Source organism: Manacus vitellinus, unplaced genomic scaffold (assembly GCF_001715985.3).
Source record: "Manacus vitellinus isolate BGI_N305 unplaced genomic scaffold, ASM171598v3 scaffold_1_pilon, whole genome shotgun sequence".
Lineage (NCBI taxonomy): Eukaryota > Metazoa > Chordata > Aves > Passeriformes > Pipridae > Manacus > Manacus vitellinus.
This window is the reverse complement of record NW_021939396.1, coordinates 33928576-33953410: the sequence shown is the minus strand read 5'-3', so window position 1 is coordinate 33953410 and position 24835 is coordinate 33928576. Positions and strand designations below refer to the sequence as shown.

Genomic DNA, 24835 nt, shown 5'->3' with positions numbered 1-24835 from the left:
CCTGCAGAAGTTCAAAGTAGTACAAATTACCAGATAAAAAACATTTCATGAAATCATCTTATGGGAAACCTGAACTTGACAATTTGATCAAAACTTGAAGCTTTCAGCTGAAAAATAAAACTCCTTGCCTCCAAAGCTCTTGTAACTGCTGTTTTGAATTAATACTTCTTTTTTTTAATAGGGATTTAAAACCAGAAAACATTCTCCTAGATTCACTAGTAAGTATGCAAGATTATTTTTGGTTTTCTATGTTTGCTCACAAAATTGACACTTTTGTGTATCCACATGTTCTCTTTTTAAAATACCCCTCTTTCTTAAACAGGGTCATGTTGTGTTGACAGACTTTGGACTTTGTAAAGAAGGGATTGCAACTTCTGATACCACTGCAACTTTCTGTGGGACCCCAGAAGTATGTTGACAACTTTTGCGGGGCTTTTTGTAGTAATTAATGGCTGTTGACTATTATTAGTATTTGTGTAACTGGAGGATCAAATATTGTGGTTTGTACTGTTGCATTCTTTTAACAAGCTTTTCCATGAAACCAAACCAAAGACAAGCTTCCTGAAGATCTATTCCTTTTTCTTTTCACTAATACACAATAATAATTGTCTACTGTGTACTGCCTGCATCACCATAACTCATCTCTTCCTTCCTCTGTTTTTCCAGCCCTTTCCAAACATTATTTCCTCCCATGTCTCCTAAATGCTGGCTAGACAAAAGACAGTTAGCTTGTGTAACAGCTGCTTCAGATTTGTCAATATGAATCTACTTACCATATCCTGCCACTGATTTTTAATAAGTTTATAGGGAATTAGTATCAGTGACTCCTGAGCAAGTTATTGCATATGCGTGAAACTTTGAACTTGCTGACTGAGTTATTGAACTCTCTTGTCTTTTTACTGAGAAAACTGTACTGGAAAACTTAGACTCTGTAAGTCTTGAACACATATGAGGGATTCACTGAAATATCAGCATTAATAGCTTTGGTAATTTGATAAACATACTTTAAATTACAGAAAAGATCTTTGCGGGCAGTGAAGCATGAGTGAGTATTTAGCAGAAACATTTGAACTAAAAAAAAAAAAGGTCAAGTAGTTGATTTCAAAATACTTCAGCTGCTTTTCTTGTTTTTCCAGGGTCACCGATAGACAAGTGAGTTACAAAGCACTCACATATAGAGAAAGTTTGGGAAATACTGATCTAATTAAACTTTGATCTAATTTCAGTCTGTGCCTTTTTGGACAATGCTATCATCTATTTGTAAATCAATTTCAGAATTTGAGTACTAGAATAATAGAAGTAAGCATCCTCTTGTTTTGAGAGGTTAGAAACCATGCTGTAGATAAGGACTCACATGATGCTCAGTAATAGTAATTTTTTACTATATACTCACAAGTAATGATCTTGTATTATGAAGTGGCTGTCCTTGTGCTGTAGGGTTAGTAAACTCTGAGAAACTGAGCAGATTTTGTGCAAGGCAGATGGAAACCAGTTATCATAGTCATTCAATGTGTGGTGGATTTGATATTTATGACAAATCAGTCAAGTGCTACTTGTTTGACAAAAATCTGTAACTCAGCAACTCACAACTCATGCTCTCATCAAGATTTACAATTAAACTTAATATAGGTCATATAGTTTCTCATTAATTATAGATTTGAGGCAGCATTTATATCTTCTCGTTTCATTTTTATGTACTGGATGGGGGAGCATACAGGCTTAGGATGGCAGAACAGGCATGGCTAGTCACCCACCTTGCTGAGAGATGTTCCCTCTGCAACAGTGCAGCAACCTATCTGAAATGTAAAATAAGTTTCATAAGAAGTGTCAAAGTAGTTTGAAAAAACAATAGTGTGTGGGAAGTATCATTTCAGTTGGGAAAACTGTTGTTCTACTTGGTAAACAACCAGATGATGATGAAGTTATTTTCCAGGTTTGTTGAAGGAGATAAATACTTCACAGACTTGCAATTGTTATGATGAAGCAGCTTTTCCTAAAGGTGTTTACTGTGGTGTGACTAAAACCTAGGTTTTATTTGTGCTGGTCTAATGCTCTGAAATACTTCTTTATATTTTTTTTTTTATTTTTTTTTTAGTATCTTGCACCAGAAGTCATTAAAAAGCAGCCCTATGACAACACAGTAGACTGGTGGTGTCTTGGCGCAGTTCTTTATGAAATGCTTTATGGGTTGGTATGTACCTGATATGTGGGGGGTAGGAGTTGCTTTCCTCCTCTCTCCTCCTTTATTTGAAGTAACCCTTGAGTGTTGTTAAAGATGCTAACTTTTTGCATAATATTGAAATACTCCACTTAAATGGATGAACAGATTGTCTTGCACATGTTTTTCTGTTTTGGATTTTATGTTATCTCTTGGTGTCCAGCAGTTCACCAAAAAGCAAAATTGTAGACATCAGCTCCGATGAAGATAGTCATCCCTTTGAGGCAGTGTGAGAGTAAACTGAATTAACAGTGATAAGGCCCGATTAAAAAACTTAGCTTAAAATTTTGTCAAGTACTAGAATAAATAAAATTTAAATAATTTTTCTTACTTGGGTCTCCTATGTTTTTTCCTAGCTTTTGATGCAGCATTGGAAGAAAAAATCTTACTATGCTGCTTCTAGTCATATGTAATTACTCCAGTAACAATGTGTTCTTTTCTTGAGTTTTATCTCCTCTCATAGGACCTTAAATAGGGAGAGAGATTTTTTTTCCCGCTCTCATGTTCTTTTCAGGCAAGTTCAATGGGTGCTTTGAAGTTGGATGGCACCTATGCCTATTTATGAGTGTGAGAATATGTTAGGAGGAGAGGAGGTGGGTGGGTGGGAAGTTATCAAGTGTAAAGTTGTGGCAATGGTGATGACTGAACTATAAGTTAGCAGTACGTGAGAAGAAGTAGATTTCCCCACTGCTAGCAGCTTGTATGTCTTATAGAATCATTTACTGATCATACAACACAATTTTGTGTGTGAGTTCAAATTCATGTAAACTTGTATTTTTTAGCCTCCTTTTTACTGCCGCGATGTTGCTGAGATGTACGATAATATTCTTCATAAACCCCTGGTTTTGCGCCCAGGAATCAGTCTCACAGCCTGGTCTATCCTGGAAGAGCTTTTGGAAAAAGATCGACAAAGCAGACTTGGAGCAAGAGAAGATTTCGTAAGTGATATCCTATCTTATCAAGCCCTGTGTCATTTAAAGGGCCATCACCAAATTCACGTGCGCAGCCCTGGATTAATAGCTGGAGATAGAGATTGCACTGCTATGTGTGTCTCTGTTTTCCCTCTTTTTATTTCTTTGTTTTTAAGAAGTTGATGTGAGAAAGTATAGGTGTCTTCAGAACGGTGTGATGAAGAATGATCTAGAAGGAGATCTAGAATCTCCGTCCATTAACTGTGAAATCTTTGTAGTCTTCTATTTGCAATCTTAATGTTAGATATTCTGCTGACCTTAGATTATAAGCATTTAGATTATATCATTGTACCTTTTACGGAGTGGAGCAAGATGAAATGATTTAGCATAGCTGTTTGCTGCTTCATAACTAGTAAGCACATTGCAGAGTTGTTGAAGCAGCTGCTTCTCAGACGGTGGTATGCTCTACAAAAACTAACAAAGCTTTAAGGCATGAACAGATACCAACAGAAAACATCCTTGCTCTATGGTAGACTTCAATATTGTTGTTTTTATGGCTTAAAAGCAGGAAGTATGATCTTAAAAGGAAACTAGTTTATAGAGGCAGGCTAAAAAGTTTTAATTCCTCTTCACCAACTACAGTTTTTATTGCAAAGTAAACTATGAGTAAACAAACTGATAAAGCACTTGCTTATGGGCATGTAGTCTGAAGTAGTAGTTACTGTGATGCACAGGATGGATTTCTGAAATATCTAAAATCTTTATTCCTTACTGCAGCTTGAAATTCAAAAGCACCCGTTTTTTGAATCTCTCAGCTGGACTGATCTTCTTCAGAAGAAGATTCCGCCACCATTTAATCCTAATGTGGTAGGTGCCTGGTGCTGGTTTAGTGCTAAATTTTTGCTTAACAGTATCATTGCTAGAATTTAGCACTTTAAAATATTTATGATGGAAAAGGGAGAAAAAGAATTTGGTGTGGTTTGGGATTTTTTTTTTCTGATGGGTTTTGGGGTTGTTCTCACATTAGTTGGTTTGTTCGATATGTTGTGTTTTGGGTTTTTTTGGGGGGGTTGTTGGTGTTTGCATCTCCTTAACAATCATTTAAGAAAGAGACATTTCTTCATATTTTGTAGGTTTGTCAGGTTTGACCCAAACTCCAGCCTAAAAGAAAAAAGCACCCCTTCAATAGTAATGTTCAGGGCTGCTGCAGTGTGCTTCCTTAAATTTCCTATACTCAAATAGGAAAGAATGACATAGACTAGACAGCTTTGAGAATTAAGTTTGGAATCTAAAGGACAAGGACAACTTTAAAACACCATATTAATATGACAACTAACAGATCTTTCTATTTTCTAGGTTGGACCAGACGATATTGGGAATTTTGATGCAGTGTTCACAGAAGAAATGGTCCCGTACTCAGTTTGTGTTTCTTCTGATTACAACATCATTAATGCCAGTGTCCTAGAGGCAGATGATGCATTTGTTGGATTTTCTTACGCACCACCTTCTGAAGATATGTTTTCCTAGGAGGTTAAAAGCAAAGAATGTTTTGGAAGTCTTGGAGTGAACTGAAATGTTAGGCTTATGGACACATTCCAAAATAGCATAACTAGTGCCTCGTTTTGTATGTAGGTTTGAAACCTATGAACAAACTTTCTCTGCTGTATAGGAGGAATTTGGGCATTTTGGATGGCTTTCTTTGGGATTTGAACTGTTTGTTCCTGCTGCAGAAAATATTTTTTAAAACCTTTAAAAAGCATTCTCTACATATTTTTTAAGCAAAAACACTGACTGTTCTCCTCAATCCCTTCAAGTTTACATTCATACCTATCTAATTTGCCTGGCACAAACAGCAGCAAATTTAGTAAATTTATAAATGCTTTTGTACTTATTTACAGTGACTTTGTGCTTGAATTGTAACTATGCAAATTGTCTTTTGTATATCCTGGTTTAAAAAAGGTAAATGTTTTCCCTGTTAACAGTTGGAAATGTGTTAATTTACCTGTCAGCACTTAAATGAGGGGTTAATATAAGTTAAGGACCAAGATTCTTAAAGGACTTCTCCAGAATGAAAACTTGGTAATGTAAAACTGGATTATTGCTCTTGCTCTTGCTGAAGTACCCGTTGGCTCAACTGGATTATCTGAGGTATGGGGGATTAACTCAAAGCAAGGATGGAACAAATTAACTGGATTGACTGATAACATTACTTATTATGTGTTCCATTTTTCTTCCTGAGCTAAATATGTCTATATTTCAACTACATTAAAAATATTTTTGGTTAAAATTCTGCTTCTCCAAAGATATAAAAATATGCAATAATCACCATTACTTTAAAAGGCTATCTTGCTTTGATGTTTTGGGTGTGGGTGGTGAGGGGATCATGCCAAATATTAGGGATTTTTCTCATGGATTTGTAGTTTAAAACACTAATGTGTTCCAAATTGATTGTATTTCAGCATTCATAGCTACTTGTCTTTCTGTTCCAGTTTGCACCATTTTTAAATCTTCACTTGATATTGGGGGGGGGAAATGTAAATTACACTGATAATTTTAAAAATGTGAAAAGCTGTTGTATTTCTCATAACATACACATGTATGGACAAACAGATAATACTGAACAATTTCTGTTTAAGGAAATTTTTTTAAACAATGCAAAAATTGACTGCAGTTACAATGTATAAAGGCCTATCATGGTAGTTTATTATATATATTACTTGTAAATAACAACTTATTTTTGTCTGTTACTTCAAAAATGTTCTGTGGTTTTTTGTTCATAAATACATTTAGTTAAATGCGTTGATTTGAGAGAAGATACTGATGTATCATAATAATACATAAATTGAATGAATGTTACATGAATTTCAGTATCTAAATCATCTTGTTTTTGACAAAATAAGCAGTTATGGTAAATACTCTTTATATTCCATCGAGATCAGATAAAAATTGAGAACTTAGGGGAAAAGAGTGTATTGAATTGTAATTCTTTTGAAATAAATGTTGTGTCAACAGTGAAAAATTAGGTAAGTGGAAACTAAAACAGGATTCCTTGCTTATCTCAAAGCGTATCTCCTATAGCACAGTCTCCTGCATAGTGGTTAAGTGATGCTGAGCAGTTGCTATGTGACGTTTTGGAAGCAGTGATTGGGTTAAAGAAGTAAAAATTGACGTCAGCATGGAAGGTCGGAAGGAACTGTAACACTTGTGGGAGAGGAGTGGTGGCTTGGCACTCATTTTCCATAGTTTTCTTCTGCAAGGATTGGAAATAACTATGTGCCTGCTCAGGACAACTAACAACTACATGAATAGTGTTCTTGGAGTTACAATCATTTGGAAGCAACAACCTTGGTGTTATTTGGTTTGGTTTTGGGGTTTGGTTTGGGTTTTTTTAACATATATTTTTAATATCAGTGTCTGATGGACTGGAGAGCAGAAATTGATGATACGAAAGGAGGTATCTGTTCTCATACTGAATTTTTACTCTGTATGCTCCTGAAATTATTGTGGCTACTGTAACTACCTTTCCTTTATGGCAAGGAGGTACACTACTCTAGAGAGGTGGGAAGGAGAGGGGTTCATTCAGAAGTTGTTGCTGTGGGAGATAGCACTCTTTTTAATTTTTGTCTTGTATTTCCAAAATGTCCATACCTAGCTGCCTGACTGGGTGAAAGCTTTTGGTTTTTTCTTTTTGGCCACAAATTTGGGGGTTCTTTCCTTCTTTTTTTTTCCCCTTTAAGAAAATATTATGGCAGTGGTAGTTGGAGTTACTTCTGGGAGAGCAGCTCAATAATTGCTTATTAAACTTTTTAATATTGCTTATTAAGCTTTTCCTTCAGTAGATTTTGCCTTTTTGGTGAAGTGTCAACATGTTAAATGCATCACTTGCAATACTTAAGTTCTTTGACTCAGGACTTCTGAAGATTAACAGACTCTGTGTACAACATCAGGCAGTAAAGCCTTACAGTACTTCTGCTCTTGTTCTACATTTCTGAATCACATGAGGGTGGTTTCCAAAGTAAGACAGATGGGTTTGGAGTGTTCGTAGCCACTTCACCCAGGGCTGAGCTGAAATGTGACATCTGAAGCACTTGGTAAAGCCTAGAGAGGAGACCAAATCTGCACAGGAAACCACCTTTGGGACTCCTTTCCTGTTTGAGCATGTAAGTAATAAAGGAAGGTAAAGTTTGCCTTTTTGTGACTAATGCAGGTCTGTAGTGAAAGGGGATTGTTCCTCCCCTTCCGCAGAGAGAACCCAGGCACCCCATGAGGAGTAGGCCTTTCTGCTGTGGAGGCCGAGGAATGGTGCTGCCACTGTGCCCTCCAGTCTTTTGGTCCAGAAGGGGGGAGAAGCAAGAGAGACCACAGGAAGATGGACTGAAGAAAACGCGCAGTGGTTGTAAAAGTGTGAAATGAAATACAACAGAAATAGAGTTCAGAAGTGCTCTCTCAGGAGGTAAGTTCATGGGTGGCTGGCATGCTAAAGGCAAGCAGTTAAATATGCAGTATGTATTAATGGAAGAAAATGGCCTTATAAGTACGTTGTCTTTTAGTACTTGATACGCTCTCAGTGCATGACCCTTGTCCGGTGCCCTGCCTGGCCCGTGGGTGGAGGCAGTAGCCATGTGCTCCCTGGGGCAGAGTCACCAGTCCCGATGGTGGCAGCGAGGCTCGGGCATCTGTGGGCGTCGTATGCGCCTGGGTTTCCCTTCCCTGAGGCCTTGGGAGTGTCCACAGGCGCTCCTCTTCGGGACGTGGCTGAGCCCTGCGGGCTGTGGCGCCGTTCCCGCCCGCGGTGCCGCTGGCTCGGGGCTCGTTCCCGCCGCACGAGGGGCTGAGGGAGCGGCGCCAGGAGCCCAGTCCTGCGGCTGTGGAGCCCTCGCTGCCGCCCCGTACCCGGCCCCGTTCGCCTCCCCGCGGGCACAGCGGCGCCTCGCAAGCAGCAGTGTCAGGGCTCGGAGCCCCGCGGTGGTGAGGGCGGCCCGGTCCCCTCGATGCCCATGGCCAGTGCCCATTGCTGCCGCTCCAGCAGTGCTTAGGAGGGGGCATAGGAAGCCTGGAGAATACTTTGGTGGAGGTGTTTGTGGGGAAGGGGTGCTGATGGCGGGAGCCTGAAGCCAGATGAGAGATGATGGGTATCCACGCCAAGTCACAAATAGGGTTAGCTGGCTGTGGGGACGCTGGTGAACACGGTCATCCTGGTAGTGGGAATAGTCAGACTTCATTTTTTGAAGCTTAGGTGATGACTCTTCAGTGCACACTGAGCTGGGCCATAGCTTAATCCTTCCCAGTTGTTCGGTGTCCTGTTTTTCTGGGCCAGGAAACAGGGGGTCCACGGTGCTACAGTGTGTGTTTCTTTAATCCCTTCTTGCTGAAGATTTGTGCAGTAGTAACCCTAAAGAAACTGGGAAAAAAATAAAATCCCTATTATAAATTCTATTTCATTTGTGCTTATCATTTGTTACTTCAGGCACTAAACACATCCCAGCCCGCAGCATACAATTCTCAGGCCACAGGGTTTTACATTGCTGCCACACTGACACTGTGCTGGAAACCAGCTACTCCTCTATTAGATGTTGATCTGTTTGTCCTCCTGAAGCCACTTCTGTGAACCCCTACAGGGGATCTTCCATATGCTATGAGCTTTGATTCCTTATCAGCTCAGTAATTCTGTGTCCTATCCTTTACCAGGTAGCTAAATCTTACTTTTGAAGATTTGAATGGCATTTCACATTGGTCATCTACAGAGAGGACAAAGGACACTTTGCAGAAGAAAATCTGTAAGACAGTAAAACAGATGCATATATACAAAATGCCATATTTTGGCCTTAGTGATTCTTCTAAATTCTGCAAAACAGTGCTTCGTGGTATGAGACTCTACACTAAAAAAAAAAAAGTAGATATGTGGGTAATACACAATGAAAACAGCACTGAAGATCATGGTCAGCCTCCAAAACAAAATCATAATTGTAAAAGTTTTGTCTATGGGAATCAAAATTGATCTTCTGTGTACATGGGTGGAAATAAGCATTTGCGAGATCAGCATCTGGGCGCTACAGGAGGTAACAGCAGAGTAGGAAAGATTTTAAAGAAAAGAAAAGATGTTTCCCAATTTCACACTTTTAACAGCTATGACAGACTTATCAGATAAGGGAGATAAAATTTTAAGTCTTACTTTTGATAGACTGATTATACCTATAAAATAAACAGGGGAGGTTAAATTAAATGCAAGCTTTAATTTCATGGGTTAGGGAATTAGGAGAGTGAAATAATTCCCGGGGGAGGGGCGGGGAAACACGTTAGACCATTCTTCAGAAATTCACTCTAGGAATGGAGTATGCTTCAGCCACTGGAAACAACTTCCATTCATGTCATTTCAAAATCCTTAAAGAATTGCATAGTTTGAAAAAAAAAAAAAGACTATTTTAATTTTGTATAGATTTGCTAATATATACTACTAGTAGTAGTAGAAGTTCTAATATAATTTTTTCACAGTTTATACGCACAGTTTGAGAAAGAGTGCAAAAATCTTGGAAGATGCATCCTGAAATACAGAATATGAGGGAAGTTGCCCTTGTTTACCTTGACAGAAGTGGCGGTCTTCAGAAATTTGTGCATGATTGCAAAAGATATAATGGTATAACTCACTTAATACGTAGTCTGTTAAATTGATACATAATGTTACACAAATCTCTGTTATTTTAAGATGCGTTTTGCTCCTGCAGATTCAAAACAAAGTTATGCTGTTTATCGTTTCATTATTTCAATAAATCCTTCTGACATTGCTGAATTGGATGCAACTCTTGGAAACTATATTCTTCATAATCCCCTACAAGCTGCACAGATTTTTCAGTCAGTAAGTGTATATTTATAGATGAGTAGACAAAAGTATGGCTTCGATATTTTAACAAGACTTCCATTCTAAAATGAAGTTATTTTTCTCTCATAGGTATGCTTCATAGCTATTAAGACATTATCATTAATTGAACAATTGGAGACAGAGGCCCAGGTGAGTCTGCATTGGTTTTCTCCGTTTAGATCTGACATCTTCTAAGTATAGTGAAGTATTAAATGTTTTTGTATTAAGTTTTCATTTTCCCTTTGGCTGTAGTATTATTTCTAATTAAAAATAGCTGGAAGTTCCACCCAGCCATATTGCAAGAATTTTGAGATAATTAATACAAAACCTAATTACTCTTCATGTGTTTCTGAAAATACTTTTAATATTTAGATATCGTGTTGTATGTTTTTCCATGGAAAGTGAAGCAGTTTTAAATAAAAATATATTTTTATTATATTAATGCAATTGTGTCTCTTGCTAGATCAGTATACTGCTGAAACCAACACATTTGCCACCTTTACCAAGTTATGTTCTGAGTCTTTCTGCATATCCCTTTAATTACACATCTCAAAGATTTTATATGTCTGAAGGGATAGTGATCGCAATGGGAACCGTAACAAAATACACACAAGGAGCAAGATTTCTTTGTGCTGAGGAAACCTGTCCATTCTCTGAAGGTAGTAAAAAAAATAAATAAAAATCAGTACTATTTCAAAAGCTTTTTAATAAATTTGGTAACAAGAGATTAAAAGCCTAACATAAAAAAGGTATTTTCCTATACAGTTTTATCGTGCATATATTTTTGTAATAAGCACAGTAGGATTTTTATTAATCGAAAGCAGTGGACCTTGCCCAGCATTATTAAATGTTTCTGGAGCATAGCTATGCCAGCAATCCCTTTTGCTAATGCAGAAGATAGTTTATATGGGAAAAGATATGTTGCCAAAATATTTGAAAGTAAAAGAGCTAAACTAGTAAAATACCTTTTCCCTTGGAAACTGTGTTTCTTATTACATAAAAATACCACAGAACAATATGCTTAAGTGGCTGGCAAAGGCTTCAAGCACAGAACAAGTTTGCTTTAATGAGTAGCTGACTTCTGTGGAACTACTTCTTGGAGTAATATTGCTGAACTGCTTGTACCATTGTGGGGTGAGGCCTTAAGTATTTTTAAGGCTGTTTTGTTTGATTCCTCCTGTAACAGAGACCATACAGTTATAAAAGAGATTATAAATCTCAAAGTTTGGAGACTGCAGAATAAATCATACAGATATCTTTATGAGGGCACGTACCTCCGTATCCCATGTCATTCCCACGCCAGGCAGAAGCCGCCAGGGGCTCGCTCCTCAGAAAGCCTGGCCAACCCGTTCCGCTTGGGAATGTGCAGTAGGAAATTCTGCCATCTCGTGGTCAAGCCACAACAAATTATATCCATCCCTTTAGTGGAAGCAGCGTATATGAAGGGAGGCTCGTCTAAAGAAACACATGATAAATTTGGAATTTCACTGTCCAGTATTTTAATCGCTTCTGTTCTTGATGAGAATTTTAAAACTAAAGCTATGCCCTCGAAATGTTTGGTAAATTGGTTACTTCTTTTTTAGGGTTTAGGTACATCAGAGTGCATTGTCCTGGAGCTACAGAGTCTGCCACAGTTAGGACTGATTTTGTGTGTAGCTTGTGTTCTTCACCACTGCAGGAAGACATGAAATTTAGAGTACTTGGTGGTAGGATCTATGTAATCTTATTTTCAGATCTGGTACTTTCCTATTTCTGTTACACAATAAGTAAACAAAACAGTTAAGTGGAAAAAGCCCCGGAATAAACCAGTCATTAAAAAAAATGTTTTCAAGAGAACTAACTTTTTTCTGTGCTTTTGTTTTGAAAGATAAACAAATAGTTGAAATGATTGATGCTAAAATTCTGAATGCTTTGAAAGGATATTCCAACAATAAATCACATTTTAGGATTCAGGCATTTACAGTTTTCTTGAGAGGTAAGCTGAATTTTAGAGATTTGTCAAAAATGTTTTAGAATCGAACTGCAATAATGCCTTGCATTTTACCTGTAACTCCATTTCTCTGGATAGAATGGTGGAACTCAAAATTTACATTGCAGGTCTTTATGTATTCCCCTCCCTTAATTTTATTGAAATTAGGTAGGTGACAAAAAACAGTATGCACAGGTGATTGCAGAGTGCACAAAGCAAAACTCTCATGTTCACTTTTGTACCTCCATTTAAAGAAAATCTCCTGGCCAGCTCAGCAGTGCTGCATTCTGTCATTTGTTTGTTCCTCCTTTCCACTTCCTTTGGTAATGCTGTTCTGTACTAACTTCATGCCTTTCTAACATCCTTCCTCAATCTAGCTGTTTTCCACATTCCATCACGATTCTTGGCTTCTATTACCACTACCTACCTACTAATAAAAAACAATCTGTGGGTAAGATACCATGAGTTGCATGCATTAAATTTCCAGTGGCTTCAGTGAGGCTAGACAGTGTCTCACAGGCTGATTCATATTTGGTTGGACTTAGTTCTCATTTCCAAAAAAACAAATGGATTTTTTTAAAATATGCACAGAAATACTAAGGTTCACAAAGCTATTTGTGAGTCTTTTTGAAATCTGTGTAATCTGTATCTACTCTTTATTGTGTTGGGGTTTTTTCTGTGACATTTTATGGAACAGTTACTGAAATGGTGTTGCCAGAAATTTACAAGTAGAAACACATACTTGCAAACAACTGTCCATTTCCTTTTTGATGCAGAACTAAATGCATCTATTTCTTTATCAGGAAACTGTTTTTCCTCACCCAGTGTGCCTTCCTTACCTTTTGCACTAATTAATTGTATACTTCATTTTATTCTAGTCCATTATGGTCAACCTGGCATGCAGCTGTTGTTTTCTGCTGATGTTAAATCATAAAATCAAACAGACTGTGAAGAAGTTTTTTGACCATGTCTTTAAAATTATTTTTATGCCCTAACATATCTGCAGGTCCACCTCCCCCCCCTTTCCTTTTTATTTATTTCTAGATGAACTGGCCAATAAAATGACAATAGGAAACCACTACAGGATTATAGGAATTCCAGCTTGTGTACAAAATGGCTTACAAGCTACTGCATGTATAGAAGTAAATAGCATACAGCTCTGTAAACCAAATGGTAAGAAAGTTCCTTTAAAAATTGACTGAAAAAAGTTGCAAAACCTTCTGGAACAAAATCTTGAGAATTGGTACAGTTTCCTATTCCCTAGAGGTCCAGATTACAAAACCACTCAGGGACTTTCCTCTTGCAGGCTGAAATGTGTACTTGCTGTTATTTGATAATATCTGCTTTTGCCCACTTTCCATGCATTGGGAAACTACCTAATTATTTACTGCAGTTTTTCAACTTCTCTTTCCAACTTCTCCTATCCATTGGAAGGCGCTTTGAAATCATGTTAAATGAACCTGATATTTGAGTTTGTTATTCCCTTCAACCTTTTTACTTTTTACCTTTACTACTTTTTAGTAGTACAGTTGTCAGATGTTTACATTCTGAATTTGTGCTTAATACAGAAACATATTAATTAAGTTTTGTATCAAGACTAGAATTAATTAGTGATTTGTTCTAATATATCCGCATAAGTCTCTCTTAAGTGTTTGTTAACCTCTACTTTGTTTCCATTAGGTCCTTCTTTTCTCAGTGACAATTTTAAGTATCTGCTCTCATTGACTTCAAGTTCATGCTGGAGGTTTACTGCTGTCTTGGCCAACATCTTTGCTTCTCAAGTTGTTCCACCAGGCACTTACAATACTCTTAAACTTGCAATATTGCTGAGTCTAGTACAGACATGTGAAAAAGAAAATGCAGATTATCTGGATCTGTTGATTGTGACAAGTGACACACTAGTAATTGATAGGTAAAGAGATTCCTTATTTTTCACATAAATTAGAATTTAAAATTAGTATTTTTAAAGACAATAGGATCGGTCTTACATGAAAAGCTAGAGACTATATATTAAAAAAAAATGCAAGGCTCAAACTTAGTAAAAGTAATAATTTTTTTTCCCTGAGACATTTTTATTTCTTTCAAATGATAAATGTGGATCACAACTTTACTGATAATAAACCCTCTTACCACTCTCATAATGATAGCAATAAGAATTCAGCCCTAGCACTGTTCAGCAGAGCTCAAACAAAACATTATTCTAAAATCAAAACTGAAGACTGTCCCAGGAGCTGGTAATGATAAAAACAAAGGACTAAACTTTTAAAATCTTGTGTCACTTGAAGCCTTTCCAGCACTGGTTCCCAGCCATCAGCATTTTCAGTTAATAAGCCGTGTGTAAATCGTTACTCACATTTTTATCTCTCTTTTTCATAATAACTGTACTGATAAGGTATCACAAGTCACACACATCTTTACATGTCGACCATAAATCCAGTTATTGTTGCCTTTAACTAAACATTTTTCTATATTTTCCCATTTTATGTATTTACCTCTGAGTACAACTATAAACTGTAAACGCAATTTTATATAAACTGCTGAAAAGCACAATGTGTTCATCTTTAAAATTACATTATCTTAAACAAAACTGCTTTCTTCTTCCCAAGATCAAAATAGGGCTTCACTTTCATTTTTGAAAAAGATTTTTGAAAGTGGCACGAACCTTATTTTAATTTGGAAATTCTTAAAAAAATTCATTAATATTTTATGTTGTGGGAAAAAAATACTTAGACCATTTCAAAATTTAACTGTAGAAAAACTAGTTCAAATTTAAAAAATGTGGGCTGCAAGTTTTTTTTTCCCCAGGTTTAGAGTAAGATTTCATAGGAGAAGCAGGAGCTCAGAGTGTTTTAAGAATCAAAACATCTGGTTAATATTAAAAGAGTTGCACACTGTAAATCTTGATCAATATTGTAATCTGTACTGTCTTGCATGTGCACAGTATTTTACCATCAGCAGCCTGTCAAAGTAGCCATTTCCTACATCATATATCTATTAGTGTGATACTCTGTTTACTAATACTTACCAGTTTTGCTCAATCATTTTCTCTCTGGTATTAACAGTAGGATAAACCATGCTCTGACATCTTAAAATCATTAGAAAGCTTTGATCGTGGAACCAGACAGACAATTTGCAACATCTCTGTGCCAAGGAACATAGTACAGGGGATGAAAAAGATATTCTATACCTTCTTTCTCCAAAAGAATTGGGGAGGTGGGGGTGTAAGCCAAGAAGGCAGAGCTTAGAAGTTCCAGCCTTTTCATTTTTCCCAGATGGCCAGGATTACTAATCCTCTTACCTTTTAAATCACTGGAAAAGTATCTCTAGAATAGAAAGAGGAGTTAACAATATGGGGTTATTATGAGACTTCTTTGACTTCCTAGAAATCACTTATATTGCAAACCATGGTTTGCCTCATGTTTAATCCATAAGAAATACCATCCTGTTGGCAGCTGTTGGAGAGAAAGCTTGGAGCTCTACCTTTGCATTTGAAGTTAAACATTTAGTTTTGACACTGGTTCCATATTAAGGGGTTTTTTCTTGTTGAATCTAAGTGAGTCTTAATACTTTATAATGCTATTTATATATATTAAGTATGGTATTAAGTTTTTTTAAAAGTGAACAATAATTTAAGAACTTATGACTGACAGCATTATTTAATCCTGCAGGCTTCTGAATTACAGTTTATGCCTTCTGCCTCGTGGCATACGACACCCACCTTCCAGTGAAATTTTTCCTTCTGTGTCCAAAGATAAACATGGAACTGGAAGTGCCAGTATTCAAGCCTGCAGCGCTGTGCTGGCCAAGGGTGGTGTCTGTTACATAGGAGACTTATCTTCATATAAAAAGGATAAACTTGAACTTCTACAGTCTGGTAATCTCCCACCTCCAAACAGATGAGGGGAGAGAACTAAACAAACACAGAAATTCACAGCTGGGTTTGATCCCCAGCTAACAGGCCTCAAATGCTTCAAAAATCCATAAGCTGTTTTTAATGAGTCTGTGCAAGAAATAAGGACAAAAAAGCCAAGGTCCTGTAAACTTGTATTTGCTGCACTACCACGATCCATTAGTCTTGGCAATTCAGAGAAATGAGGGCAACAAAGATGGTGAAGGGCCTTAAGGGGAAGCCATATGAGGAGCAGCTGAGCTGACTGGTCTGTTCAGCCTGGAAAAGACAGGGGAGACCTTGGCAGTCTACAACTTCCTTGTGAGGGGAAGAGGTGGGGCAGGCACTGATCTCTTCTCTTTGGTAACCAGTGACAGAACCCAAGGGAATGGCCTGAGCTGTGTCAGGGGAGGTTTAGGTTGGATATTAGAAAGAGGCTTTTCACCCAGAGGTGGTTGGGCACTGGAACAGGCTCCCCAGTGAAGTGGTCACAGCACCAAGCCTGACAGAATTCACAAAGCATTTGGATGATATTCTCAGGCACGTGGTGTGACTCTTGAGGATTGGTCCTGTGCAGAGCCAGGAGTTGGACTTGATGATCCTTGTCAGTCTGTTCCAACTCAGCATATTCTGTGAAATCATAATCGTGACTGGTTTCCGATAATGTGTGTAGTACTACAATTTATAGTCAAGCTAAATCGACTATGTAACTGATTAGTTTTATCTTATCCTAGTACTAGAGAGCAGAACAACAACAGTATTTATTCCTGGGAAGAAGTACGGAGAAGAAGCTGACCAACAAGTTACTATTTCAGTTCAGACCAATTTTTGGTCTTTTGTGGATGTGGATTCTTCCTCGAAGAAACATATACAGAAGGAGAACTTTTTAATTGGACAAATGGTAAAGCACATGCCTTATTATGACAGGAACTGTATTATAGCTGTTATTTGTGTTTATTATTATTTCAACTGATAAAATAATGAAAACAATTAAACTTGTTAGTATTTCCAGGAAAGTCACAACTTTAGTGACTTTAAATCAAGTATCTTCTAAAATGAGGTAGCTTTCCCAAACATAGGGATCAGTGAAACAAAATTTTACTGTTATAAGTAAATTCATTGGATAATCTTGCAGTATAATGAATATTGAATATTTCAGATGGAAAACACTGCGATGTTTCTACAAGTCAAAAGCCCAAAATAAAGTAATTGTTTTTGTTCTCTGGGTCTTCTCTTTAGGACATGAGTTTGATTCCAGCTAACCTTGTAGATGTTTTTGGGCTCTTGATATACAATGAGTTTCCTTCGTGTCGACTATCTTCTCCTCTTGTACACCATATCTTAAAAAAAGCCATTAATCCTGAAGCCATGCTGTACAAAGTCTCACAGCAGTTCAGAACACAGGATTATGAGGAGGTAACAGATTGTACACAATAATTTAGACATGCATTATATTTGGGAATATCATACTGGTTTTGGCATCAGAGGGTTCTCTCTGCACAGTCTGATTACTTATTTTTGATACTCACTTTCTGTCCTTTCCCCCTCCCATATTCTCACTAGCACTAATAGGATCATCAAAAGTAGCAACTCCAGTTCTTTAAAAGGGTCAGCATAATAAATTCAGTTTGATCATATTTCTGGAAACCATACTAGGTTAAGATTCATATGAGAACAGATCTTCTATGGCTACTTTTGACAAGAAAAGTTTATAACCAGTATTACAAGTTAATATTCCATTCTACATAAATTATCATATCTCTAGTATAATTAAGAGATGATTCCCTCAAAGTGTTCGAGGCCAGGTTGGATGGAGCTCTGAGCAACCCCATCTAGTGGAAAATGTCCCTGCCCATGGCAGAGTTGAAACTAGATGATCTTTAAGGTCCCTTCCACCCCAAACCCATCCTATGTTTACTATCCTAGATCTATCCTTATTATGTTAAATATTTTCCCTTTTCAGCAGTCAAATGGTGACAACTGTCTCTGTTTTCTACCAATAGTTTTTATAATACTGTACAGCCTATATTACTATGCCACTGGTATGTTAAAAGGTGTGAAAAAATTTCAAGTTTTTTTTTACAGTTAAATATTTTCACTGTATACCCTCTCTCTCTAGTTTATTTTGTTTGCTAAGAATCTTCATGTTGAACTGAGTTCAGAAGCAGAGAACCTCATTCAAGGCTACTATCTTGCAAGTCGCAGGGTGAGAAGGGATTCCGTTCATGGATCAACATTATCAGCATCTGCACTAAAAATTCTGTGAGTCCTGCTTTTCACAGTAAGGGAAACACACCTGTGTTTCAAAGAGAAATTGTGCTAATCTGGTCAAGAGCTTGCTTAATAAAAATCTAGATAAGACTCTTATGTTTTGAAAAGGTCAAGCATAAAGGATCTTATTTATCGCTTATGAATGCCAAAAGAAATCCAAGTTCAAAGAACTTTTCCAAGCAAAAAATACAACAGTGATTTACAAAACAAGTATTATTATTGAAGCTATCTAGAAAAACAAAAATGGGATTTAAATATCCACAGCTTTATTATGGGAGCAAAACAAGTATTAACAATAGATAATATGCCAACTTCTACTGCTTTCATAGCATAATGTGTATATTGTCAGTGGCAAGTATAACTGCACAGCTGAAGTATGAAAACACTTCAGTGTTAACTTTTGATTTACACAAGTGCTTGAAACAGGGCAATACACATTGCATTCACTTCTGCAGTATTTTTTATTTCTGACATGCTTATATTGATCTCTTAGGATTTCACTGTCTAAGGCTCATACCAAGCTAAGTTTAAGACACACAGTACTTCAGGAAGATGCTTTGATTGCCATCTTGTTACTTGAGTCATCTCTTACCCTAAAACACGGTAAATAATGCAACTCAGTCTTTAGGTTATTCATGTTTGTTAGTTTGAAAAACGTTTGTATCAATTGATTGCAGTAATAGGTCATTTCAAATCAAAATCCAGAGTTTCCACTGTTGAAGTTGGTATTGGAAAAGTCTGTCAATTGGCTTCCCTGCTGAGCCTCAGCGCTCTACATAATTAGGCCACAGGCCAGCACCAAGTCTGTCCTTCATGCTGGTTTATTTGAGGTATTGCTCCTCTAACACTGGTCAGGTTAAAGGATAGATTTCCCTTCTTGGAGAAGCTGAAAACAAGGGTTGGGATTTTTTAGTTTGTTTATCAAGCATCACAGTCACAGTTGTTCACACACAGCTTTAGAAACAAGGTTAGAATTATGATGTAACAGTTAAAAATGGTAACACAGAAGACTGCATTACTATAGAATCTGTGTCACACTTTTTTCATCTCAAAGTACTGGCTAAAATTTATCAAGTCTTTCAGCCTAAGTCTTGATTTCTTCTTTGCTTAGGCACATCTGCATTATGTGTAGCACCAAATTCTGTATTTCCATTTGACCTCAGTGATGAAAACTCCCTGCAACAGAGAGATATTTACCTCATGCAGTGTCACCATGAACTCCTGAAGTTTATTGCTGCATATGGTCCAGGAATTCACATCAACGCTAATGAAGAGTAAAAACTCCTCTCTGTGGAGTAAAGCCTGAAGCTTTGGCTTTTTGAGAGACTATTTTATTGAGATAGAAATACAAAAATATAAAAAACTTACCAGCTGTCTAAGACAGTTCAGTGCTGTTTTATAAAGGAATAAAGCATATCCAACAGGATTTGAATTGCTAGTTTTTTGACAGTGTTCTTTGAAGGCAGGAGGGATGCCTTCAGCCTGGGAGGCCATGGCCCCAGAATATAGCCACAATCAGAACCTCCCTTCTGGCTACAAATGTTCATTCACTGTTAAATGAGGACTAAGCAGGATTTTTAGTAAGACAACTAAAATTTAAACCCCAAATTCAGAATCTAATGTTGCGCCTTTCAACTACGTGAATTCACTGCAGTTTTTCTTGTTGCTTCTTTTCAAGTGTATCACCCAGAGGGTTAAGTAGTTTTAAGTACATTAAAACTATTCCTAGTTTAAGCCAACTTTCATTACTCACGCTGTATAAATTTTGAAATGTATAAAAGCATCACCATACTGCTTCATGTTTTGTGTCTTTTTTTACATTACAGCAACATAGTATTAGACAAGGATGCCAGTGTGGTCCTGCAATTAAAAAAAAAAAAAAAACCACAAAAAAAAAAACACCTCCCCACATGTTTCCACATCATTTTATGCAGGCTGCAGGGGATAGCAGAATGCCACAGGAGAGTGAAAGGTAATATTAGACAACCTGGTAGGCAGGTAGCTCAATGAGTTCACCTATACTTCACTGCAAAAACAAGTGTGAAGAATGGTGTGGTAAAAGATGAGGTGTCTGAGGTACAGTATGCTTCCCCAACTATGGGCTTTTATGTATTTCATCTTCCTAGAAAGGATATAGCACTAGACAATCCTCAGCAAGTTTTACATCCAAGAGATATATGTTAAATAAAAAAGCAGCAGTAAAATTGTACAGACCACCTGTCAATCTGGACAAGCTGAATATTTAAGGTTTGTGTGAATCCCATACAGAATGTCATCCAGCAATATCACAGTGCTACTGTTCCCATACCCTCAACAAAAAACAGTCACTGAAAACAGAAATCCAAGATTTTATTCATACCCACTACTAACATTGTAAACTAGCCAAGATAATGAGTTTTCCTACATGTTTTAACCCTTGCTGTTTTCACTTTTAATCCATTTATTTGATACACTCAAATATTCATACCAAGTTCTAAGGTCAGTTCCCTTTCCAGAGTGACACTCTCACCTGAACTTCATTCCAGGATTATTCAGACATATTCAGCAAACAGGTACTTCTCTGCAATATTATTGAATCAAGCGGTATTTCTGAGAAGCAGGAAGGGCCATGGAAGCATTTCCAAGTGCATTAGAACTCCACATTCCAGGCTGCTCTTTTCAAGCTAGGAGCAATAATAATTTAAAAAAGTTAGTTTTCTGTACCCTTAATCCATCTTTATAGAGAGTTATTACTTTCACTGGCATTTCAGATTCAAAGATACACATCAAAAACCCTTCAGATGGGTAAACGGCAAAGGTTCTCATCATTATGCCAGCAACACAATAGACTGAAATAGAATTCCTTTATAAATCACTAGTTTTGAGAAGCCATATTAAGGAATGTGTATTCTTCAGAAAAAATCCTGCAAAAAGAGCACGACATTTTATCCTTACCTCTCCACAGTCTCTCCCATGATCTCTCAAGCAAAAATGAGAAGACTAGCAGTGGACTCTACTGTTGGCTCTGAGTGCATACACAAGGTTGGGAAACAGTGGAGATGGTCATCTGATGTCACCTTTAAAAGAATATGTAACATCAGAAATGATGGAGCAAATCAAACTGTAAAAATCCTACAACTGGCTGGCAAATCAGATACACCACTGCTCATCACAACATTCAGCTGGGTAAACGGCAAAGGGTCATCATCATCATGCCAGCAAGTTCCTGCCCCTGGTAAGACTGGTGTCACTTTTTCCAGGTATCAAATACAAGGGAATTGGTTATGTTTGTCTCAAGGGGTGTGCTTCCATAAGCAGAAGCAGATCCTTTGTTTTAACTGCTAACCACAGAACGAATTCAGGATAGCCAGGAACAAGACAAAAAAAGCTCTCTTTGGGCACAAAAATCCAGGACTCTCCCTGTTGTTACATTCAAGCCCCAGATGCCAAGTATCTTTCTAGAGGTAAAGTTCAGTACCGTAGTCGCTTTTCCCTTTGAAATATATTCCAAGTCTGACATGGGTAAGTGCCAGGGATGGTGAGCTGAACACACTGTTCTTCACTTCAGTCTCTCACTTCCAACTAGCGTCGGTTACTGCCTCAAATCAGAACTCATGTTTCTCTCCCCAGTTAAAAACAAGTTTCTCTGATACTATTACAAAACTCTCCTTTCTGATTCCTTCAGGATTATTGGATTGCACCTGCTTTGTTCTGGGGAGCAAGTCTTAAGAGATTTTATAGCTGTCATAATACCTTTTGTTAGACTTTCAACCTCAACCTTACTACTGCAATCATATGTAGTTCTGTTCCATCTGTAAGAGAATTTGCAAGCCATTAAACAGCTTCAGAACTCTAGATCTAGAAGCTTCTCTCAGTACCTTTAAGTACAGTACGAAATATTTACTTCTGTAGCTCTAGAATTCACGTGACATCTTTCTGCTTGCAAGGCAACAGCGTGGCAGAGTCCAGACTGAAGATTCCCAAAGCCAGTAACAAACTCATGTTGAACTTCACTTGCTGCCTAAAACAATGAAAAGAAGCAGATGTTTGATTCAGAGAACTCCACTGCTGAGCCAGTAGCACAAAGCATTAACACTTCCTTGGGGACAGTAAGCCAGACAAAGAAATACCAGCCACATGCTCCCTTTTAATTACCTGGGGAGAAAACTACAGAGAGCATCAGATGAGATCAAGGTTAAGCAGAGGCACAACCGTTTTCCTAAAGCAAGCTGCAGTGTGAGGAATGACTGATTGCAGGACAACTACACTGCTCCTAATGAAGAGCCATGGCTGGGGAGAGGAGCACCTTGGCAGGTTACAGCCTTTAACCTCAGTTTACGTGCCACACTCTGGGGAACTCACTGATGTTTTACCACCAGTTGAGTTGAGGTCAGTGCTCGCACTGCAGTCCTGGTAGGAGAGCATTACCCCAGAGGCTGCCGAGACCCCTGAGGTCCTGTCCCTGCCAGAACCCACCATTCTGGATCTGTGCCTACAACCCAAAAAGGGCATGGTCAGGGTCACCATACAACACTTGCCAAATTCCCTAAAGGAAAAAGAAGGTAATTTATCTTTAGAATGAGGACATGCATTTGCTGATGAGAGCGATCTGTCAGCAAAACCAAGTGTCTTCAGTTGTCAAATCTGTCATTCCTTTTAAGACTAGATGAGCCAAGAGATAACTTGAAGTAACCACCACGGCTTTGCCAGGGGAGTGGCACACACTAATTAGGTGCATCTCAGTCTCACATGCCTGCCACACTCCTGGGAAGCCTGTGTGGGTGGAATGTCAGCACGAGCAGAGCCACTCCAGCACCCAGGCACGGACATGCTCACAACAGCATGACAGTCACTCCTCTTTCAAGTGATGGCTTTGACTGTTTAGAAAAGCGCCAGCAAACCATCCCTGCAACTCTTGAGATTACAGCCATTGCTCTGGCCTGCCAGGACGGGATTTCTCACATTAAACAGTCGGGGGCATTTCTATTTCCTTTGAAAGACTGGAGTGTCTGATTCCTCTGAAAAGACGAGCTGTTGTTCTGCTGTTCAGACGAGCATGTGCCTGGACTGCCAAGCCGAGGAACTGCTCGAAGGAGCACAGCAGAGCTCGAGTGACTCTCACACCCCATGGGCAGCGAAACAGCACCGTGCGGCTGCCGGGGGGTCGGCACGGCCGCCCCGGCGGAGCGGGATCACAGCATCACAGGATGTTAAGGGACGGGGATAGACCTTAAAGATCATCTAGTCCCAACCGCCCTGCCATGGGCAGGGACACCTCCCACAGGCAGGACACCTCCCACTAGATCAGTTTGCTCAAGGTCTTATTCAACCTGGCTTTGAACACTGGCAGGGTTGGAGCATCCACAACTACCCTGTTCCAGTGCCTCACCACCCTACAATAAAGAATTTCCCGCAAGTACCTAACCTAAATTTCCCCTCTTTCAGTTTGTACCCATTTGTACCCTCTTTCAATCTGTATTCACCAGACTCGGCTCCCCAGGCTGCCGCTCCCACGCCGGAGGCCGAGGCACAGAGGAACAGCTCACAGGCCGCAGAGCTGCCGCACACGGGCAACCCCCGCCCCCGGGCAGCCCTCGCCATCACGGGATCCCCGTGGAAGGGCGCTCCCGGGGGCACGGCCACCGCAAACGCGGGCCGGGTCCCGCCGCGTCCATCCGCCCTCCCACCCACGCCGAGTCCCGGGCGGGCAGACGCGGTCGCTCCGGTGCCGCTCGGCTCCACTCCCCTCCCAAGCTGCCGTGGGCCGCGTGGAAAAGGAAGCTCGTGTGGCGGGATCTCCCTAAATACTCCGCGCGGCGGGGGCGGGACAGGCGCGCGGCGCTTTCCGGCTGCGCGCGCACAGGGAAAAGGGGAAAGGCTGTGACTGGCGGGCTGTGTGTGTTGAGGGAGCGCAGTGCGTGACCGCAGGGCACGGGGCTGGAGTTACAGCCGCGAGCACTAGGAAAAACAGGTCCCTGCGCAGCCGGCTTTATACGGGCAGGGTGTTTGCGTGTGGCCGTGGGAAGTTCACCTTCCCCATCCCTCAGAGGGAAAAGCTGTGCTGACAATAACCGAGGTCTTTTAGGTTACTCCATGAAAAATGCCACCTTTTGGTAGCAATGTGTAAACGTTGTACACTTTTATTCCTAAAGCCTTGCATATTGCCAGTGCTAAATGCCAAACTCTTGTATTTCAGCATACGAGGATATTAACTGTTCCTAGGAAGTGTAATATTAGAACCAAACATGTTTTAAACGAACAGGCTTAGGGGCTCTGTTGTGATCCTGGTGTGTAAATTGGTGGTAGACTAGAGCTCTCGTATTGGTCGAAGGGAGTGGGTTGCCTTGCCTGGTGTCTTGGTTCTGGAAGGAAAGGAATAAAAATTCTGATGCAGAATATGTCTCAGTGAAAAAAAAAAATCCCAACTCATTAGTGTGGGGAGCTCTTCTCAAATGAAAAACTACTGCTGTAATTCTGCATATTCTTATTGGCTTTTAATAAGTCTATAAAATGCTGGTAAAGTCCTACAGATGTGGCCACAATTTTTGCAAATGTTGTGGGTACAAAGTAGCTACAATGTTTGCTGCTCCGATCCTCTGGCTGTCTTCTGAGCATTGTAAATACTCCATTGTGAATACCGCAGGGGTGGTGGAGAGCTCCAGATTTTACCGTATGTTTTTAGTGAAAGTTGCTCTGGCTATGTTTTTGTTTTCCTTTTTTTTCCTAGATGTCATTTTAAAAT

The 24835-nt window shown here is 39.0% G+C and overlaps 2 protein-coding genes, 1 long non-coding RNA gene and 1 other non-coding gene across 15 annotated transcripts in view; 2 read left to right on the top strand and 2 right to left on the bottom strand.

Moving 5' to 3' along the window:
* Window positions 1-6169, top strand: part of LOC103765210 (serine/threonine-protein kinase Sgk3) — a 35069-nt gene extending 28900 nt beyond the window's left edge. For all 3 annotated transcript variants that reach the window (XM_018079726.2, XM_018079717.2, XM_029959469.1), the window contains 6 exons: window positions 182-218; window positions 323-409; window positions 2096-2191; window positions 3001-3156; window positions 3907-3996; window positions 4486-6169. In XM_018079726.2, the coding sequence (XP_017935215.1) occupies window positions 182-218; window positions 323-409; window positions 2096-2191; window positions 3001-3156; window positions 3907-3996; window positions 4486-4656 (637 nt within the window). In that variant the 3' untranslated portion in view covers window positions 4657-6169. The remainder of the gene's footprint in view (window positions 1-181; window positions 219-322; window positions 410-2095; window positions 2192-3000; window positions 3157-3906; window positions 3997-4485) is intronic.
* A 1247-nt stretch (window positions 6170-7416) lies between these two features.
* MCMDC2 (minichromosome maintenance domain containing 2) lies at window positions 7417-19941 on the top strand. Of its 6 annotated transcripts, none has more exons than XM_018079678.2 (16): window positions 7417-7582; window positions 8818-8906; window positions 9622-9763; window positions 9852-9982; window positions 10076-10135; window positions 10449-10644; window positions 11569-11691; window positions 11853-11960; window positions 12999-13127; window positions 13635-13866; window positions 15623-15828; window positions 16578-16744; window positions 17083-17259; window positions 17963-18105; window positions 18608-18717; window positions 19226-19941. In XM_018079678.2, the coding sequence occupies exons 3-16, from the start codon at window positions 9664-9666 to the stop codon at window positions 19390-19392; spliced, it is 2049 nt and encodes a 682-aa protein (XP_017935167.1). In that variant the 5' UTR covers window positions 7417-7582; window positions 8818-8906; window positions 9622-9663; the 3' UTR covers window positions 19393-19941. The 6 variants fall into 6 exon arrangements, with proteins under 6 accessions (XP_017935167.1, XP_017935182.1, XP_017935196.1 ...); XM_018079670.2 differs by lacking the exon at window positions 7417-7582 and adding an exon at window positions 7961-8286; XM_018079693.2 differs by lacking the exon at window positions 8818-8906.
* Window positions 8136-23798, bottom strand: LOC108640902. Of its 5 annotated transcripts, XR_001921580.2 has the most exons (6): window positions 23577-23798; window positions 21972-22114; window positions 21049-21170; window positions 20624-20777; window positions 11260-11440; window positions 8136-8530 (listed from the first exon to the last, which is right to left on the bottom strand). It is a non-coding gene; the product is annotated as an uncharacterized LOC108640902 (long non-coding RNA). The 5 variants fall into 5 exon arrangements; XR_001921581.2 differs by lacking the exon at window positions 11260-11440 and having other exon boundaries at window positions 8145-8530; window positions 23577-23729; XR_001921579.2 differs by lacking the exons at window positions 8136-8530; window positions 11260-11440 and adding an exon at window positions 18227-19000 and having other exon boundaries at window positions 23577-23728.
* Window positions 20852-20931, bottom strand: LOC112841286. Its single transcript, XR_003212892.1, has one exon. It is a non-coding gene; the product is annotated as a small nucleolar RNA SNORD87 (small nucleolar RNA).
* Window positions 23799-24835: the final 1037 nt, after the last annotated feature.